Here is a 19,220-nt window from a genome sequence, read left to right on the forward strand (position 1 = left end):
TGTGGCAAACCCATTCCACCACCCACATCTGCCTCTCTCTCTTTTTCTCTTTTTTTCCTGTTCTTCCTTACTTGTTTTGTTGCCATCCACCCACACACTGAGCAGCTGGGCATGACAGTAAAGCATCGAGCATGCACCCACATACAGTAGCGCCCACATACACACAATGCCACGTGTATTCACTTGCTCACAATAGCTAATACAATGTTACAGTTGTATAAAAGGTTAAGGCACATTCCATATTTTTTCTGCAGCCAACACACAAAGAGGAAAATCAGCCTTTCATTTACTATCAATGCCCTGTTAACTTTTATTTTATTGTATAGATTTTATAATTTTATTGTAGTTTAAAAAATACACAAGAAAGATATTTAACATTTTTACATCCCCATCCAGTCCTCTACCTACAAATACACATATTCATCCTCTGGCACTACATACAGTTTAATGTGCTACAAACAAACACACACACTGTGCCCACCCCAGCCTCTTTTACCAACACAAATGTTCACTCACGTTTTACCCACCTATTTTGGACAAATATATGCATATTCTTGTTTTTTTCCAAGACACACACCCTAAACCACCACCACACATCACATCACTTTTAAGTCTCATACCTGTGTAACTTCCTCACACTCACCAGTGGCGCAAAGGCAAGGTGATGGTGCTCTGCAGTATTCAACATAGGTTTACAGGAAGTAAAAGTGATATCATTGGGTTTGCTCTGGTCTTATTCTGGTTCACACATTTAAAACAACAAGGGCTGTTATTTTTTATGCCACATGGGGAAGGTGTTATCTTTTGTAAATCCACTGAATTGACCCTTAGCAGTATACCCAAGACATGTCAGTTAATATTCCAGCAGCAGTACTTTAGCTGATATCAGTTTCAGATATCAGTGTCATATTTTGTCTATGTTTTATGTCTATGCAATAAAAAGACTTGGTGTCTGATATATAAATACACTTTTTGAAATTCTGTGTCACATTGATGGTCTGAATTCATAGAACTGAAAGACATGTACCCTGACTTGGATTTTGCATATAAAAACTCAAGATTTGAGTTTATAATTGCCCTAAAAGAAACATAAACTTGGATTTGTTTTGGATTGACCTCCCAGGGATTCGCTTTGACATAATCCTGTCATTAAAAAACTACATAACACTTCAAATATTTAAAGAACAAAAAACTAAGGAATGGTGGGGTGCATCAGGGGAAATAGGGGATATTTTTATAGTGTGAGCCATTATAGGGTATCTTTGCCTTTTGGTTTGACCATTAATTTTTTTAATCAATTTGTTGTGACTCTTCCAGTTTTATGGAAATGCATTAATAAATCACTGAAGTGGTTCTTTAACATCGGATTTTATAGCAAATGCTTAAAGACTACATTTTGACTATTAATGGTCAGTGTTTTTTTTTCATTGGTCACAAGTCTACCTATTTTTTTAATGTGCTAAATATATAACTCAAGTAGTTCTTTAAATAATAGTTGTCTGGTATCTGGTTTCTAGCAGTGTTTGTCAGTGACCGTATTTATGTAGGAGATTTTTGTTGTATTTTTTTTCCCCCTTTGAGTCATAAGCCATAGAAAATGATGTACAACCTACCTTTATACCTTCAAATGTTCCAAAATATATATGGCTGCAACAACAGTGATTAATTCTTTAGTTAAAAGTAGTGGTGGATTCTGGTTCTTTGTGTATGTGCAGGTAGGATGAGCGCATACCCTGAGCTTGATGAGGAGATTGACTTTCTCTCTGCCATCATCTCTGAACAGAGAGTGACGTCCAGGCTCCCAGGTAGTTGATAGGCCAGTACTTAGCCTTTTACCCATATTTGTATTTTCTACTAAGTCCTTACTGATGTAATGATTTATGCTGTTCCATTCCTTATCTCAGCTCCACCCTCCTCCCAGGATGTATCTAAACCCAAATCCAAGCAGGTCATTGAGCCCGGCCCCTCCCACAGAGCACCTGCCATGGAGCAGCCTATGAGCCAGAGTGTATTGTTCACCAGCATGACTCCGCTCACCCCCACAAGCCACACCCCTACAATCCTCAGTGATCCTATCATCCTCTCTTACCGTTCCAATGACAATGTCTTCATCAGTAAGTCTTTTTGTGTCCTCTAGCCACTACCTAGTTGTACTTTCTACAGTGTCACAGCAAAATTCTGAATGGCACCATAGGTTAGCCTAAAGATTAGATTGTAAACTGAGCAATATGTAGGTTTGATTGCCCCCATGACCTGGCGCCGGATAAAGCAGCAGGAAAATGGACGGAAGGATGGAAAATGTGATAGAAAGAGTTCAGCTTTAATGCTGGTGTGATATTTAAACTGATTTTCCGCAAAAGGCCTCAGAGTTATGATCTCATGAAGTCTGAATGTTCACTTGGACAGCACATGTAATGTAACATTTATCTGCAAGATGAATCTAAGAATACAAAAAGTCACCAGTTTTTATGGCTACATAGCGATTCATTAGTCTTCTTTTCCTTTCGACTGCTCCCTTCAGGGGTTGCCACAGCGAATTATCTGCCTTATTCACTGTCCCACCTCTGAACATGTCCAAACCATCTCAATCTGGCTTCCCTGGCTTTTTCTCCAAAACATCTAACATGACCTGCCCCTCTGATGTCCTCATTCCTGATCCTATCTATTCTTGTCACTCCCAGAGAGAACTTCAACATTTTCAGCTCTGCTACCTCCAGCTCTGCCTCCTGTCTTTTTCGCAGTGCCACTGTCTCTAAACCAGACAACATTGCTGGTCTCACCACTGTCTTGTCCACCTTTCCTTTCATTCTTGCTGACACACTTTTGTCACACATCATACCTGACACTTTCGTCCACCCGTTCCAACCTGCTTGCACATCTCTCTTCACTTCTTTTCCACACTCTCCGTTGCTCTGGACTGCTGACCCTAGGTACTTAAAATCCTCCACCTTCTTCACCTCTACTCCCTGTAACCTCACCGTTCTATTTGAGTCCCTCTCATTTACACACATGTACTCTGTTTTACTGCGGCTAACCTTCATTCCTCTCATTTCCAGAGCAAACCTCCACCTCTCTAGATTTTCCTCCACCTGCTCCCTGCTCTCACTACAGATGACAATGTCATCTGCAAACATCATGGTCCACAGAGATTCCTGTCTAACCTCATCTGTCAGCCTGTCCATCACCACAGCAATCAAGAAGGGGCTCAAAGCCAATCCTTGGTGCAGTCCCACCTCCACCTTGAACTCCTCTGTCACCCCTACAGCACACCTCACCAATTCAATTCAATTCAATTCAATTTTATTTGTATAGCGCCAAATCACAATATAAATCATCTCAAGGCACTTTACAAAAACTAAAACTAAAAAACCCAACAATTCCCTTATGAGCAAGCACTTGGCGACAGTGGAGAGGAAAAAACTCCCTTTAACGGAAGAAAAAAACCTCCAGCAGAACCGGGCTCAGTTTGGGCGGCCATCTGCCTCGACCGGTTGGGGTGAGTGGATAGAGCAGAGAGAAAAGAACAGCAACAATAAACAACAAATAGACACTGCAAGTTGGTGGGGCCAGTAACTGCACATCAGCGATAAACAGCTCCAGGACCAGGGACACCTGCAGAAGGTACAGAGAGAGAGAGAGAGGGAGGGAAAGAGCACAAACTAGGGAAGAGAGAGAGCACAAGGTTAGTAACATTCAGTGGTGGAATATACTGTCTTACAGCTCTCATACATGTCCTGCACCACTCGAACATACTTCTCTGCCACTCCAGACTTCCTCATACAAAACCACAGCTCCTCTCTCAGTACCCTGTCATACGCTTTTTCCAAATCTACAAAGATACAATGCAGCTCCTTCTTGCCTTCTCTGTACTTCTCCATCAGCATTCTCAAAGCAAATATTGCATCTGTGGTACTCTTTTTTTTGGCATGAAACCATACTGCTGGTCACAAATGCTCACTTCAGACCTCAGCCTATCCTCCACTACTCTTTCCCATAACTTCACTGTGTGACTCATCAGCTTTATTCCTCTGTAGTTTCCACAACTCTGCACGTCTCCCTTGTTCTTAAAGATGGGCACCAGTACACTTCTCCTCCATTCCTCAGGCATCCTCTCACTCTCCAAGATCTTGTTAAGTAGCCCAGTCAAAAACTCTACTGCCACTTCTCCTAAACACTTCCATACCTCCACAGGTATGTTGTCAGGACCAACTGCCTTTACACTCTTCATCCTCTTCAACGTCTTCCTCACTTCATCCTTACTGATCTTTGCTACTTCCTGCTCCACAACAGTCACCTCTTCTACTTTGTGCTCTCTAACATTTTCCTCATTCATCAACTCTTCAAAGTATTCCTTCCATCTTTCCATCACACTTGTGGCACCTGTCAACACATTTCCATCCCTGTCCTTACTCACCCTAACCTGCTGCACATCCTTCCCATCTCTGTCTCTCTGCCTTGCCAACCTGAACAAATCCACCTCTTCCTCCTTAGTGTCCAACCTATCATACAAATCCTTATACGCCCTTTGTTTGGCCTTTGCCACCTCTACCTTCACCTTACGCTGCATCTCCCTGTACTCCTGTCTGTTCTCTTCTGTCCTCTCAGTGTCCCACTTCTTCTTAGCTAACCCTTTCCTCTTAACACACTCCTGAACTTCCTCATTCCACCACCAAGTCTCCTTATCTGCTTTCCTCTTTCCAGATGACACACCAAGTACCCTCCTACCACTGATCACTTTAGCTCTAGCTGTCCAGTCATCTGGAAGAACCTCCTGACCTCCCAGAGCCTGTTTCAGCTCCTCCCTGAAAGCCACACAACACTCTTCCTTTTTCAACTTCCACCACTTGGTCCTGTGCTCTGCCCTTGTCCTCTTCATCTTCCTCACCACCAGAGTCATCCTACACACCACCATCCTATGCTGTCTGGCTACACTCTCACCAGCCACTACTTTGCAGTCACTGATCTCTTTCAGGTTCAAACGTCTGCCCAAGATGTAATCAACTTGTTTCCTCCTCCCTCCACTCTTATATGTCACCCTATGCTCCTCCCTTTTTTGGAAAAATGTGTTAACTACAGCCATTTCCATCTTTTTTGTGAAGTCTACCACCATCTGTCCTTCTGCATTCCTGTCCTGCATACCAAACTTACTTATTTACTCACCTCATCCATCTCCCTCCAGAATTTCTCCTTCTCTTCTAACTCACATCCTACCTGTGGGGCATAACCACTGACAATATTCAACATCACACCTTCAACTTCCAGCTTCAGACTCATCACCCTATCTGACACTCTCTTCACCTCCAGAACATCCCTAGCAAAATCCTCTTTCAGGATAACTCCTACTGCATTCCTCCTTCCATCCACACCATGTTAAAATAGCTTGAAACCTGCTCCTAATCTTTAAGCCTTTCCACCTGGTCTCCTGAACACACAAAATATCCACCTTTCTTCTCTCCATCATATCAGCCAACTGTAGTTTTCCCTGACAAAGTCCCTACTCTAAGTCCTACACTCTTCCCTTCCTCTTCTCTCACATAGCGATTCATTAGTACAACATACAAAATCATGTTATAAACTGTCCAAACCATGTCTCTTAACTGTAGCAGAAAGCAGTGCTAGAAAGGAAATTTTCTTTCTGTGATTTTAGAAATTAAAATTCCTGGGAAGGTTGTTCCAGAAATCATTTACAACCATATGTTTCTTCTTTATATCTTGAATTGGGAAAATAATATGATGTTTTTGTGAATGCACTAGCGCAAACAGACACGCAACCACAAACCAAAATGACCAAAATCCCAGGAAATACCAGGGTCTCATTTCCCACTAATTTCCCCAAAGTCAAAAGCTAGGAATCAGTTTAAACTGCCCCCTTTTTTGGAAATAAAAATTATAGATAAAATTAAGGACAAAATGCGCATCTTAACATGAACTTCAGACTGCAAAACATTTAGAGCAGTTTAGTAAAATGACCTTCTTTGTCTGAACAAATGTTAGCATTGCATGCTCTGAAATCTCACGACTAGCTTCAAATTTACTACGTGGTTTAACAGAACAGAACATGTATGTTAACAGTAATTAGTTCTCTCTCACTCCATTACTGTCACCAATGTTGCTTTTACTGTCGATACTGCAGGGCTTTAACTGCCACATTAAAATTCAGTTTTCTTTATTGGGTCTACTACACTCTGTTTCACACAAATTTCCATTGTTTTCAGTCAGGTTTCACGACTTCCTCAGACACCTATAGATCTGCACAATGTTCTCTGCCTCTATGTATCCATTTCTTTTCAGTCATGAGCAGCGTCTTCATCGTGGCAGGTTTGCTGGCCTTGATGATAGCAGGAGCCTTTTGGATCAGGTAAGATATTTATTACTCTTTTTTGCTACATTACTGCATTAGACTCCAAATGTAATTTCTTTCCCATTCAGGGTTTGACCTGCAACTTTTTTTAGGTTTCATTTAGGGCTGCAACTCACTGTATTTTCATTGCTGATTAATTTAAAAATGATTTTCTCAGTTAAATTGATTAGGTGGTCTGGGAAATGCCAGAAAAAAGATTTATAGCTTCCCTTAGTCCAGATTGCTGATTTTGTCAAACCACCAGTACAAAACACACAGAGAAATAACATTTTCTGTGATAGACACAAATACACATTTGAGAAGCTGGAACCAGAAAAGTTGTGGCATTTATTTTTTTTAACAATTAAAGCAGTCATTAGCTAAATTAATTTTCTTGTCAATTAACAGTCTTGGAAGATCTGTTACTCCAGTAAAAGTAGAAATATCAGTGTAAAAATCCTCTGCTAGAAGTGAAAGCTCTGCATTAGAAATTTCAAATAATTAAAAATAAATTATATATATATATATATATATATATATATATATATATATATATATAAAATCAAAGTATTTGAAGTACCAAAATAATATTCACAATGGCACATTTAGCATTTTGTGCATTGTGTATATCAGTATAACAGTATATGTGGAAATAGTGTTAACTACCTTACATACTTACACTACCAGTCAAAAGTTTGAACACGATTTCTCTGTTTTTTTAATTTTATTTTTATTAGTTTCAACATTGTACGTTAATATTGAAGACATCGAAACCATGAAAGAACATGTGTGGAATTATGTACAAAAAATTGTGAAACAGCCCAGAATATGTTTAATATTTTAAATGATCCAAAGTAGCTACATTGAGCTTTGATGACAGCTTGGCTCATTCATGGCATTCTCTCATCAGATGCCGAGGTAGTGAACTGTGATGGTTTTCAGTTCACAGGTGTTCCTTGTCAAAAATTAATTTGTGACATTTCTTGCCTTCTTAATGTGCTTTAGATCATCGGTGGTCTTGTGCAGAGGAAGGGTGGAGAGAGGTACAGAGTCAATAGCCATATTAGTGCTACTGCTACTACTGTACAAATAAATATTATGGCAATAAACAGTTAAATAAAGAGAAAAGATGGTCAATCATTACTTCAAGAAATCTTTGAACTTTGAATGAGTTCTCAAGTGCAGTCACCAAAACCACCAAAAGCTATAATGAAACTGACTCCTGGACCACCCCAGGAAAGGAAGACCCAGAGCTACATCTGCTGCGGAGGATGGGTTTATTAGAATTACCAGCCTCAGGGGGTCCTTTGCTGGTGACACTGTTGGTGTCTTAGTCAAAACTGAAAGCACACGTAACCGGCATGGCTACCACATCATTTTGCAAAACACATGTCATCCCATCTGGTCTGCACTACTGTAAGTGGGAACATCATCTGTTTTTAACAGGACAATGACCCCAAATACCTCTCTAGGTTATGTAAGAGCTATGTAAGAAAGAGAGTGGTGGAGTCCAGGTTCATATGACCTGGCATCCACAATCACCAGATCTTAATCCAACTGAGATGGTTTGGGATAAGTTGGATCGGGGACTGTACCTTTGTGAACTCCTTGAAGATTGTTTGAAACCATTCCAGGTGGAATGATATGGTTCTATGAGGAGTTGGTTTGTGTGTGAGGAGAAGGACTTTAAATTCTATTCTGTATTTTACAGGGAGCCAATGAAGAGAAGCTAATATAGGAGAAATATGATCTCTCTTGCTAGTTCCTGTCAGGACTCTGGCTGCAGCATTTTGGATTAACTGGAGGCTTTTTATGGAGATACTGGGACAAACAAGATAGCAATGAGTTACAGTAATCTAGCCTTGAGGTAACAAATGAATGAACTAGTTTTTATGCATCATTTTGAGACATGATGTTTCTAATTTTGGCAATATTGCATAATTGAACCGCCACCTTATCGTGGTGGAGGGGTTTGAGTGCCCGTATGATCCTAGGAGCTATGTTGTCTGGGGCTATATGCCCCTGGTAGGGTCTCCCAAGGCAAACAGGTCCTAGGTGACGGACCAGACTAAGAGCGATTCAGTGACCCCTTATGGAGCGACAATTGAGGACCGTGACGTCGCCCGGCATGGCGAAGCCGGGGCCCCACCCTGGAGCCAGGCCTGGGGTTCGGGCTCGTAGGCGAGCGCCTGGTGGCTGGGTCTCCCCCCATGGGGCCCAGCCGGGCAAAGCCTGAAAGAGTGACATGGGGCCGTCCTTCTGTGGACCCACCACCCGCAGGAGGATGCATAAGGGGCCGGTGCATAGTGGATCGGGCAGTGGTCGAGGACGGGGACCTCGGCGACCCAATCCCTGGATGCTGAAACTGGCTCTCTAGACATGGAATGTCACCTCACTGGGGGGGAAGGAGCCTGAGCTTGTGCGGGAGGTTGAGCGGTACCGACTAGAGATAGTCGGGCTCACCTCCACGCACAACCTGGGCTCTGGAACCCAGCTCCTTGAGAGGGGCTGGACTCTCTTCTACTCTGGAGTTGCTCGCAGTGAGCGGCGGCGAGCTGGTATGGGCTTGCTCATAGCTCCCCAGCTCAGCCGCAACGTGTTGGAGTTTTCCCCCCAGAGTGAAAGGGTCGTTTCCCTGCGCCTTCGGGTTGGGGATAGGTCTCTCACTGTTGTTTCGGCTTATGGGCAAAACAACAGTGCTGAGTACCCGGCCTTTTTGGAGTCTCTTGGGGGGGTGCTGAAAGGTGCTCCTACCGGGGACTCCACAATTCTGTTGGAGGACTTCAACGCTCACGTGGGCAGCGACAGTGAAACCTGGAGGGGTGTGATTTGGGAGGAACGGCCTCCCCGATACGAACCCGAGTGGTGTTCTGTTGTTGGACTTCTGAGCTAGTCACAGTTTGTCCATAACGAACACCATGTTCAAGCATAAGGGTGTCCATCAGTGCACATGGCACCAGGACACCCTAGGCCGGAGGTCAATGATCGACTTTGTAGTCGTGTCATCTGACCTTCGGCCGTATGTCTTGGACACTCGGGTGAAGAGAGGGGCAGAGCTGTCAACTGATCACCACCTGGTGGTGAGTTGGATTCGCTGGCGGAGGAGGAAGCGGGACAGACTTGGCAGGCCCAAACGTACTATGAGGGTCTGTTGGGAATGTTTGGCCGAACCCAGTGTCAGAGGGGTCTTTAACTCACACCTCCGAGAGAGCTTCTACCAGATCCCGGGGGAGGCTGGGGACATTGAGTCCGAATGGACCATGTTTTCCACCTCCATTGTCGACGCGGCGGCTGGGAGCTGTGGCCGTATGGTTTCGGGTGCCTGTCGTGGTGGCAATCCCCGAACCGGTGGTGGACACCGGAGGTAAGGGATGCCGTCGAGCTGAAGAAGGAGTCCTACCGAGCTTGGTTGGCTTGTGGGACTTTCGAAGCAGCTGACAGGTACCGCAGGGCCAAGCGTGCTCCGGCGCCTCAGGAGGGGGAAGCAGTGCTCTACCAACACTGTTTACAGTGGAAGTGGTGAGCTGCTGACCTCGACTGGAATATTGTCGGACGGTGGAAGGAATACTTCGAGGATGTCCTCAATCCCGTCAACACGTCTTCCATAAGGGAAGCAGGGGCTGGGGCATCAGAGGCTGATCCATCCATCACCCAAGCTGAAGTCACTGAGGTAGTTGGGCAGCTCCTCTGTGGCAAAGCACCGGGGGTGGATGAGATCTGTCCCGAGTACCTCAAGTCTCTGGATGTTGTTGGGCTGTCATGGCTGACACGCCTGTGCAACATCGCGTGGCGTTCGGGGACAGTACCCCTGGATTGGCAGAATGGGGTGGTGGTTCCTCTTTTTAAGAAGGGGGACCGGAGGGATCACACTCCTCAGCCTCCCGGGGAAGGTCTATGCCAGGGTGCTGGAGAGGAGGATCCGGCCGGTGGTCGAACCTCGGAGCCAGGAGGAACAATGCGGTTTCCATTCTGGGCGTGGAACACTGGACCAGCTCTACACACTCTCGAGGGTGCTCGAGGGTTCATGGGAGTTTGCCCAACCAGTCCACATGTGTTTTGTGGACTTGGAGAAGGCATTCGACCGGGTCCCTCGTGACATCCTGTGGGAGGTGCTCCAGGAGTATGGGGTCCGGGGCTCTTTGCTGGGGGCTATCCGGTCTCTGTACAAACGGAGCAGGAGCTTGATTCGCATTGCCGGTTGTAAGTCAGACCTGTTCCCAGTACACGTTGGACTCCGGCAGGGCTGCCCTTTGTCACCGGTTCTGTTCATTACTTTTATGGACAGAATTTCTAGGCGCAGCCAGGGGCCGGAGGGAGTCCAGTTCGGGGACCACAGGATTTCATCTTTGCTTTGTGCAGATGATGTTGTCCTGTTGGCTCCATCGAGCCAGGATCTCCAATGTTCGCTGGGGCGGTTTGCAACCGAGTGTGAAGCGGCTGGGATGAGAATCAGCAAGTCCGAGGCCATGGTACTCAACCGGAAAAAGGTGGTTTGCCATCTCCAGGCCAGGGGAGAGATCCTGCCTCAAGTGGAGGAGTTTAAGTATTTCGGGGTCTTGTTCACGAGTGAGGGAAGGACGGAACGTGAGATTGACAGACGGATCGGGGCATCGGCAGCAGTAATGCGATCGGTGCGTTGTGGTGAAGAAGGAGCTGAGCCGGAAGGGGAAGCTCTTGATTTACCGGTCAATCTACGTTCCTACTCTCATTTATGGTCATGAGCTCTGGGTCATGACCGAAAGAACGAGATCGCGGATACAAGCGGCTGAAATGAGCTTCCTCCGCAGGGTGGCCGGGCGCTCCCTTAGAGATGGGGTGAGGAGCTCGGTCACCCGGGAGGAGCTCGGAGGTGGCTCGGGCATCTGTTTCGGATGCCTCCTGGGCGCCTTCATGGGGAGGTGTTCCGGGCATGTCCCACCGGAAGGAGGCCCCGGGGAAGACCCAGGACACGCTGGAGGGACTATGTCTCCCGGCTGGCCTGGGAACGCCTCGTTGTCCCCACGGAAGAGCTGGAAGAAGTTTCCAGGAAGAAGGAAGTCTTGGTATCCCTGATTCGGCTACTGCTCCCGCGAACCGGCCCCGGATAAGCGGTAGAAGATGGATGGATGGATGGATGAAAGAAGGCAGTTCTAGAGATTTGTTTTGTGTGAATTAACCCTCTGGGGTCTAAGGGTGTTTTGGGCCCTGGACAAGTGTTGACTTTCCCTGACATTTGTGCTTTTTTCAGTTGCTTTTTAACATATTAATGGCTAAAGTCTGATAACACTGTAATCAGCACAAACTGGGCTACAATAATATGTGAGCAGCATGTTTATACATGGTTGTGTTTTTGAGAAAACAGCGTTTATGCATGGTTAATGAAAAACTAAGTACTAACTAACTAAACTAATCTGACTAATAAGTCACTGAAATAAGACCATAAAACACATACAGAACATTGGTTCACAAGACTTTTGAGAACTGCATCTTGTAGCCTAGTGTGTGTGCTTCCAAATGATGTGAAAGTCATCTTGTTCACTCATTCACAGAAAAAAATACATTCATTTAAATTATCTAAGACACATTTTGTTTTGTTTTGAGTAATTCTATGATGAAGGTTGATGTTTTATGTGATTTCTCAGGGGCATGCACAGAACTACTTGGCTCACCTCAAATTATTTCCATATGAACAGTGAGCTCAGTGCGAGGCGGGATCACATCAGTTATAAAGAGGTGAGACAGGAGAAACCGTGCCGCTCCTTACTTTCATACAGATTACCTAAAAAGAGATTATTTGTTTTTGACTTGGATTGTTTCATTTAAAAGAAGACTTTTCAAGCTTTCTACATATATATTTCTCATGTTTTTGAGGCAAGTATTCGCTGAGATTCAGGTTGTTTTATTTACGTGTCTGTGAAGAGAGATGACAGATATATACATAGAAGGCTAGAAATGTGTGATCCCGCCTCACACTGAGCGCATGAAAATAATCTAAGGTGAGCCAGGTAATTATGTGCATGCCCCTGAGAAATGGCATAAAACGTCAAGCTTCATCATAGAATTTACTTTTTTGTGCATTTGGATGATGACACGCTATGCGGGTGAAGAAGCATTTTGGATGGTTCTGGACTGCAACAAAAAGTTTACTTCCTCGTCAGAAGAATAACGAGACTGAGGTGACGAACGTTTGCATCTGCATTGCAGTAAATCCCTCTCAGCCATATTCCTGACTGAAAAGGCTCATTATGCGGGTCTTTGTCTTCTGAGGTGAATCACATGATTATTCATGATCAGGCATGCCTTCTTGCATATGCCCTTTCTACAAAAACAGTGTCTTAGAAAATTTAAATCAGTGTATTTTGTTTTCTATGAATGAGTGAACAAGATGATTTTCACATCATTTTGAAGGCTACAACATCCAGTTCTCAAGTCATATGAACTACTGTTCTATATGTGTTTTATATCCTTACTACAGTGACTTGAAAAATTTTAGTTTATCACTAACCATGCATAAACACTTTCTCAAAAACACAATCATGTATAAACATGCTGCTCACATATTATTGTAGCCCAGTTTGTGCTGATTACAGTGTTATCAGACTTTAGCCATTAATATATTTAAAAGCAACTGAAAAAAGCACAAATGTCAGAGCATGTTAAAACTTGTCCAGGACCCCAAAACACCCTTAGACCCCAGAGGGTTAAACTCTTCTGCATATACAGCTGCGCAATGCATTAAGTATCTCATATAAGGTCTGACAATGGAACTATATTGGCGCAGAAAAGGAATTAAGGAAAGTGCTATCAGAATTAAATCAAAGCAAGATCCAGACAACTTTAGCGCACAAAGCCATCAAGTGGAATTTAAATCCACCTATGGCTTTACATTATGCAGGGGCATGGGAATGAATCATAAAATTGATGATATGTGTTGACTTCAGTTCTGCATCAACAAACATTAGATGATGAGGGATTACACACCTTTCGGTGTGAAGTCAAGGCCATTCGAAATGATAGACCCATTACAAGAGGATCTGAACGATTTAGAGCCCCTCATCCCTAACCATCTTCCTATTATGAGGAAAAAGCCAATCCTGCTACATGGACTGTTTGACAAAAAAAAAAAAAAAAAACAGTATGCAAGAAGAAGGTAGAGGCAGGTCCAATACCTCTCAGACCTATTTTGGAAAAGGGGGATAGAAGAGTATTTGCGCAGGTGAAAGAATGCAGTTCTAGAGATTTGTTTTATGTGTGAGTTAAAGGACATGTCCTGGTCAAAAATAACTCCAAGGTTTTTTACAGTAGTGCTGGAGGCCAGGGCTATGCCATCTAGAGTAGCTATAATTTTAGAAAAGTTATTTCTGAGATTTTTTGGCCCAAATATAATGACTTCTGTTTTCTCTGAGTTTAAAAGTAAAAAATTACTGGTCATCCAGGCCTTTATGTCAGTTAGACAGGCTTGAAGTCTGGTTAACTGGTTTGTGTTAACAGGTTTAATAGATAGATATAACTGAGTGTCATCTGCATAGCAGTGGTAATTAACAGAGTGCTTCCTAATGACATATCCTAAAGGAAGCATGTACAGGGTGAACAGAATCGGTCCTAGCACAGAACCTTGTGGAACTCCATAACTAACTTTTGTTCGTGTGGAAGGTTCATCATGGACATGAACAAACTGGAATCTGTCCGATAAATAGGATTGGAACCACTTTAACGCTGTTCCTCTGATACCAATCACATGCTCCAGTCTCTGTAATAAGATGTTGTGGTCAATAGTGTCGAATGCAGCACTAAGGTCTAGGAGGACAAGTATCAAAACAAGTCCATTATCTGAGGCTAAGAGAAGATCGTTGGTAACTTTCAACAGTGCTGTTTCTGTACTATGATGTGCTCTAAATCCTGATTGGAAATCTTCAAATAGTTCATTCCTGTGTAAGTGGTCTGATAGCTGCTTAGGAACAGCTTTTTCTAGGATTTTAGAAATAAATGGCAGGTTGGATATTGGTCTATAATTAGCCAAGACTCCTGGATCAAGACTAGGCTTTTTGAGTAAAGGCTAAGGCTTAAGTAAATTAGAGGCATTGGTACCAATCAATAACTACATTGGTTTGAATGTGTGGAATGTGAACAACATCAAGAAATGGCCACTCAGCTAAGTCATCCCTTTTGATACTGTTAGCTGGGCTCACAGGCATCTTCTTTTGTGGGTAGACCTCTGGTAGCCTAAACTCCTCTCTAGTGAGGCCTGAACACTCCAAATTATTTATAACATAGCTTGAGACAGTTGACTTAGGACTCATCATAAGCAATGTCTTACTTCAATCTTGTCATTTGTCCATTTAGATTCAACCTTCTTATCAAACTCTGAGCAAAATGTAGAAGTACTGTCTGTATCTATAAAAAGCATAAGTCTGGATGACTTTGTTTCTCATTGTTGAGTTAACTTGTACTGGAAGCATAGGAAGGATGCCATCATTATTCCCGGCCCCAGTATGATTACATGCCTATGCTGATACTACTCTATTGCTTACTGTTGGTACACTTGGTACCATCTCGTGATCTCTTCTTTTCTTTACCTTCACTTCCTTGACTCTGGGTCAGTAATGGTAGTAGCAAAATCGTTTCCTTTAAGCTTTGGTTTTGAAAGAGATTGTGGGTTCCAATTGCTTGCATCCTTTTGCTTATTGATGATTGCCTTATTTACATTCTGGACACATCCAAAGAATGGATCAGAGATGATTTCTCCAATTTTCCCTCAGCTTGAATGGAAGTTTTAGAACTACTGTTCACATATTGGCTGGCATGTCCAGTTCCTGTTAAGTACTGTGTGTCCGACATTTGATTACAGCAACCATGCAAAAAAATCAGCATACTCTTGAAGATCTATCACATCTTCTCCTTTAACCACTGGCCACTTTCTCAATGTAGGCAGCAGATACCAGATGATCATCTCCAAAATGCTGCTATAGCATGGTTTTAGCTCTTCGATATGCCCTTTCCGGTCATGTTCATGCACCTGCAAACAGTTTCTTTTGGACATCCTTTAGTATACCTATCTAGAAAATCTGCAGTCTCCTTTGTTGTTTGTCTGGTCTTCCACACAAAACTGAAAAGCTTTCCTAAATCAACTGAATTACAAAGGATCTGCATTGAATGTGATGTAGTCTTTGGTGGTTTATTCAAATCAGGACCAAGAAATGAAGCAGTTGATTTGAGTTTTTCTCTTTTGTTAACATAAGATTCTATTAAATCTGATATCACACTCAGGGGCTTGTTGCTCATGCGTTTTGAGGACAGATTACTTGGCAGTGAAGGCTGCTAATGCCTATCTTTCAAAGATTTGCACGTGCAACAAGAGCAGCTCTTTCAGCCTCCACCTGAATGCACACTTGTTCAACAAAGGACTTCGATTTGGTGTAACTTGAACTACTGTGTCGGTTTGTCATATGACTATGCACCCAAGTTTCAATCAATATAATTACTGGCGTTAGGGTTAATTTCACTATCAGCATTCTGATTTTCCTCTTGATGTTCTAGCTGTTTATAACAACAGAAAACTCATCAGCCCATAATGATTTGGCTTTGTTGTGTTGTTGCGTGTTTCTCTTCATTCGGTAATAAAACTAGCAAAGACTGATGTGTTTCATTGCACTGGGTTGTAAACTTATTAAAAGTGGTTTTAACGTCCCTTTCAAAATAATCACTAACCATAAGATCAGTGTTCTTTTAAGATGTGCAGCCCTTTCAAACTTTGATTTTCTCTGTTTTTGAGGGTTTATCAAGTATAAGGAACAACCCTTATGTAGTAAATTTAATATGACGTTTTTTAACCGTTTGGTGAACTTTACCATTGCCCTCTGCAACTTGCATTTGATCCTCACCAGGATCTGTCATTTTACACCCATGTGTTTCACTTTCAGCCGCCATTTTAGGCCTTAATAAACACTCTGCTTGTTCACAACATATACATAAGCTTTACAAACGTTGTAAACATGAACAAACAAAAAAAACCTATCAAACACCGCTTTGTTTACTGTGCACACACACCTTTTGTTTTTTTAAATGGCCATATAAGTTTTCAAGTCAGTTTGATGATAGCTCAAGCTTCTTAATAATGTGATCACAACTCATACCTTAACATTCCACTGCTTATTCATTCTGCGAATGAAGAAATACTGGCATCCTCTTGTGCTGGTCTTCCTGTGAACATCCACTCCTGCAATACACATCCACCGCAGTAATCCACAACGAAATTCAAAACACCGTTTCGAATGCAGTCATTGCCTTCAAACAAATTATCAACACGAATCTCTACTTGTAGATCAGTAGACTTGACCTTTAGTCTCCAATTTGATCCAGTTCAGTCCATTGATTAAAGCTCAGCACATCAAAACAGCTCCATTTGGTCAAACTTTTTGACTTTAAGGTGTAGGTGAATGATGGTCCATCTTACATTCTTGGTTTTGACATGTTGTTTGTACTTGAATACATTGGCAGTAATATGCAATTTCCATACTTTAAATAAGAATAAAATTGGATATTCCCATCCATTTATTATCTTCAAAAATTTAAACAACAAACGATATTGAAATAAAAGCATCCAGCTACTGAAGTCCATCACAATGGTAAAAAAATTTGTTTGACCTTCTTTGCCCCTCTTCTTCACCCCCCACTATGTCAAATTTAAGAACATAAATACCTTAAGCGCCCTCCAGTCGCGTAAAAACAAAACAACTAAAAAAAAAGACTACTCCTACATAAGTGTACAGTTTTAAAATGTCCCAGAGTACTGTATACCTCCTATCCTGACAACTGCTTCTCAGTATTGCCACTTTTTTATTACAGATTGCAGAAAGGTATAACTAAGAAGATGGAGTACCCTGCCTATGGATTAATCAGAACCCAAACCTTTGAGAATTTGGTGAGTAGAAATCCTGGGTAGTGACACAGTGTTAGGAAAGCAACTCACAATTGGGGCTTTTCCGCTAGCATTACTTAACTCAACTCGACTCAACTTGGTTTTTTGGGGTTTTCCATTAGGAGATAGTACCTGGAAGCAGGTACTACTATCTCACTCACAGCACTTTTTTAGTATGTCCTCCGCTGATTTTCTAAGCAAGCTGAACTGATACTAAAATGCGACATCAACAGACTTCAGGCCACTGATTGGACAGGGAGTGACATCACTGAGTCATGAGCTCCACGTCCAACCGCATCCAACACATTGATGCTGTTTAGGGAGTGGACCTACACAGTGTCACCCATAGTGACAATGAAGCCAATTCAGTCACCATTTTGTGGATGTTGCCACGTTGCTTTTCTGCTTTTCCATTACGCGTCCAACAGGAGAATCAAAAACCTGGCATTTTTGAAAAACCGGCAACAGTGACCGTTTTTTTTTTTCTGTTTTTATTGTCTTTAGCGAGGCAAATGGCTAGCACTACTCCAAAACAACAACGTGGTCCTTCTAGGAGGTGTAAATGTTTCACTTTTACTATGACAGCCCCGCCCACGTTGAGGTGGTACTCCATTATAATGGAAAATGACCTAAACCAAGTTGAGTAGAGTGGAGCTAAAACTGGGTAATGGAAAAGGGGCAAATGAGTATATTTGCAAGATAAAAAACTGGTAAAATTCTTTATACTCCGAACAAAACCATAAATGTTTGTTAAACACTGATATTTTTAATTGTAGTTATACAGAAAACTACTACGCTCTAATGTCTGATAATTGTGTTCAACTTGTTCAGCTACAGGGTAACTTCATAATGCTAACCAGTATAGAGGTTACTACTAAAACAAATGCATGCAATGTATTTCTCAGACATTGTCATCATTTTAGTAACTAATATTGTGCCAGTATTAGTGACACGAACCTGTTAATAGAGATTAAAAATTAAACTGTTGTTAATAGCAGCTACAAAATTTGCAAATCTGCACTTAAAACTGTGGCCTCACTTTTTACCTATACAAGGAAAGGAACATTCTTTTATACCCAACTATATGAAAATATCTCATGTATGTATGTAATGTGTGTATGCAATGCATGTATGTTATGTATGTATGTATGTAATGTGTGTAATCAGAGGTGGACAATAAAGTAAATTTACTCGAGTACTGTACTTAAGTACAGTTTTTGAGAATTTGTACTTGAGTAGTATTTTTTGGGGAAACATTACTTTTACTCCACTACATTTGAAAGATAAATAAAATACGTTTTACTCCACTAAATTTCTATAAAGGCACTTGTTACTCATTACTTTTGCGGAGAAATTGTCTTAAAACCGAAAGACAATTGACCGTGCTCATTAAGTTTTCTTGTTTGCGTGTGATTGGTCCCACTTACACACTTTGTCCCACTTACACACCCTAAAGATACACACTCCAGTACATTTGGTGGTATTTGGTGACCTTTGAACACTGGTTGCGACCGGTCAAGAAGAAGAAAAAGAAGGTTTGTCCCACTGGTGTTTCCATACCCGTTACATCGCGCTCAGATAAGGCAGATTGTGCTGTGTGTGGCAGTCTTGGTTTAGTCCTGGTCTAGTCCTGGTTTAGTCTTTGTTTTGTACTGGTTTAATATTGCTAACATGAGTCCTGAGTTAGACCTGATTTTGACCTGGTTTCATTTCAGTTTGTTTACATGTCTCTAGTTTTTCTAATGTCTCTGTCTGATATTCAATACTTAAAAAAATATAAGTACTAACTTTGCTTAGGCTTGCTGTAGCAATGTTTAATAAAAAGATTGTATTTGATTTAATTGAAACTGTGCCACCTCTGTCTTCAAATCATAGTGACTGCTGAAAAGTGATGTAAAATAACACTAATTTTTATTCACTATATTAGATTTTGTATAGTGGCACATTCTGGTGATATTTTGCTATTTAATCATTTACTAATTT

General features: G+C 42.1%; 1 protein-coding gene across 2 annotated transcripts in view; it reads left to right on the forward strand.

Moving 5' to 3' along the window:
* Nucleotides 1-19,220, forward strand: part of npdc1b (neural proliferation, differentiation and control, 1b) — a 56,825-nt gene that overhangs the window by 28,104 nt on the left and 9,501 nt on the right. For both annotated transcript variants that reach the window (XM_026322672.1, XM_026322673.1), the window contains exons 3-6: nt 1,716-1,805; nt 1,905-2,114; nt 6,292-6,358; nt 17,165-17,240. In XM_026322672.1, coding sequence (XP_026178457.1) covers nt 1,716-1,805; nt 1,905-2,114; nt 6,292-6,358; nt 17,165-17,240 — 443 coding nt within the window. The remainder of the gene's footprint in view (nt 1-1,715; nt 1,806-1,904; nt 2,115-6,291; nt 6,359-17,164; nt 17,241-19,220) is intronic.

The sequence above is a fragment of the Mastacembelus armatus genome, chromosome 9, assembly GCF_900324485.2.
Source record: "Mastacembelus armatus chromosome 9, fMasArm1.2, whole genome shotgun sequence".
NCBI classification, from domain to species: Eukaryota; Metazoa; Chordata; class Actinopteri; order Synbranchiformes; family Mastacembelidae; genus Mastacembelus; species Mastacembelus armatus.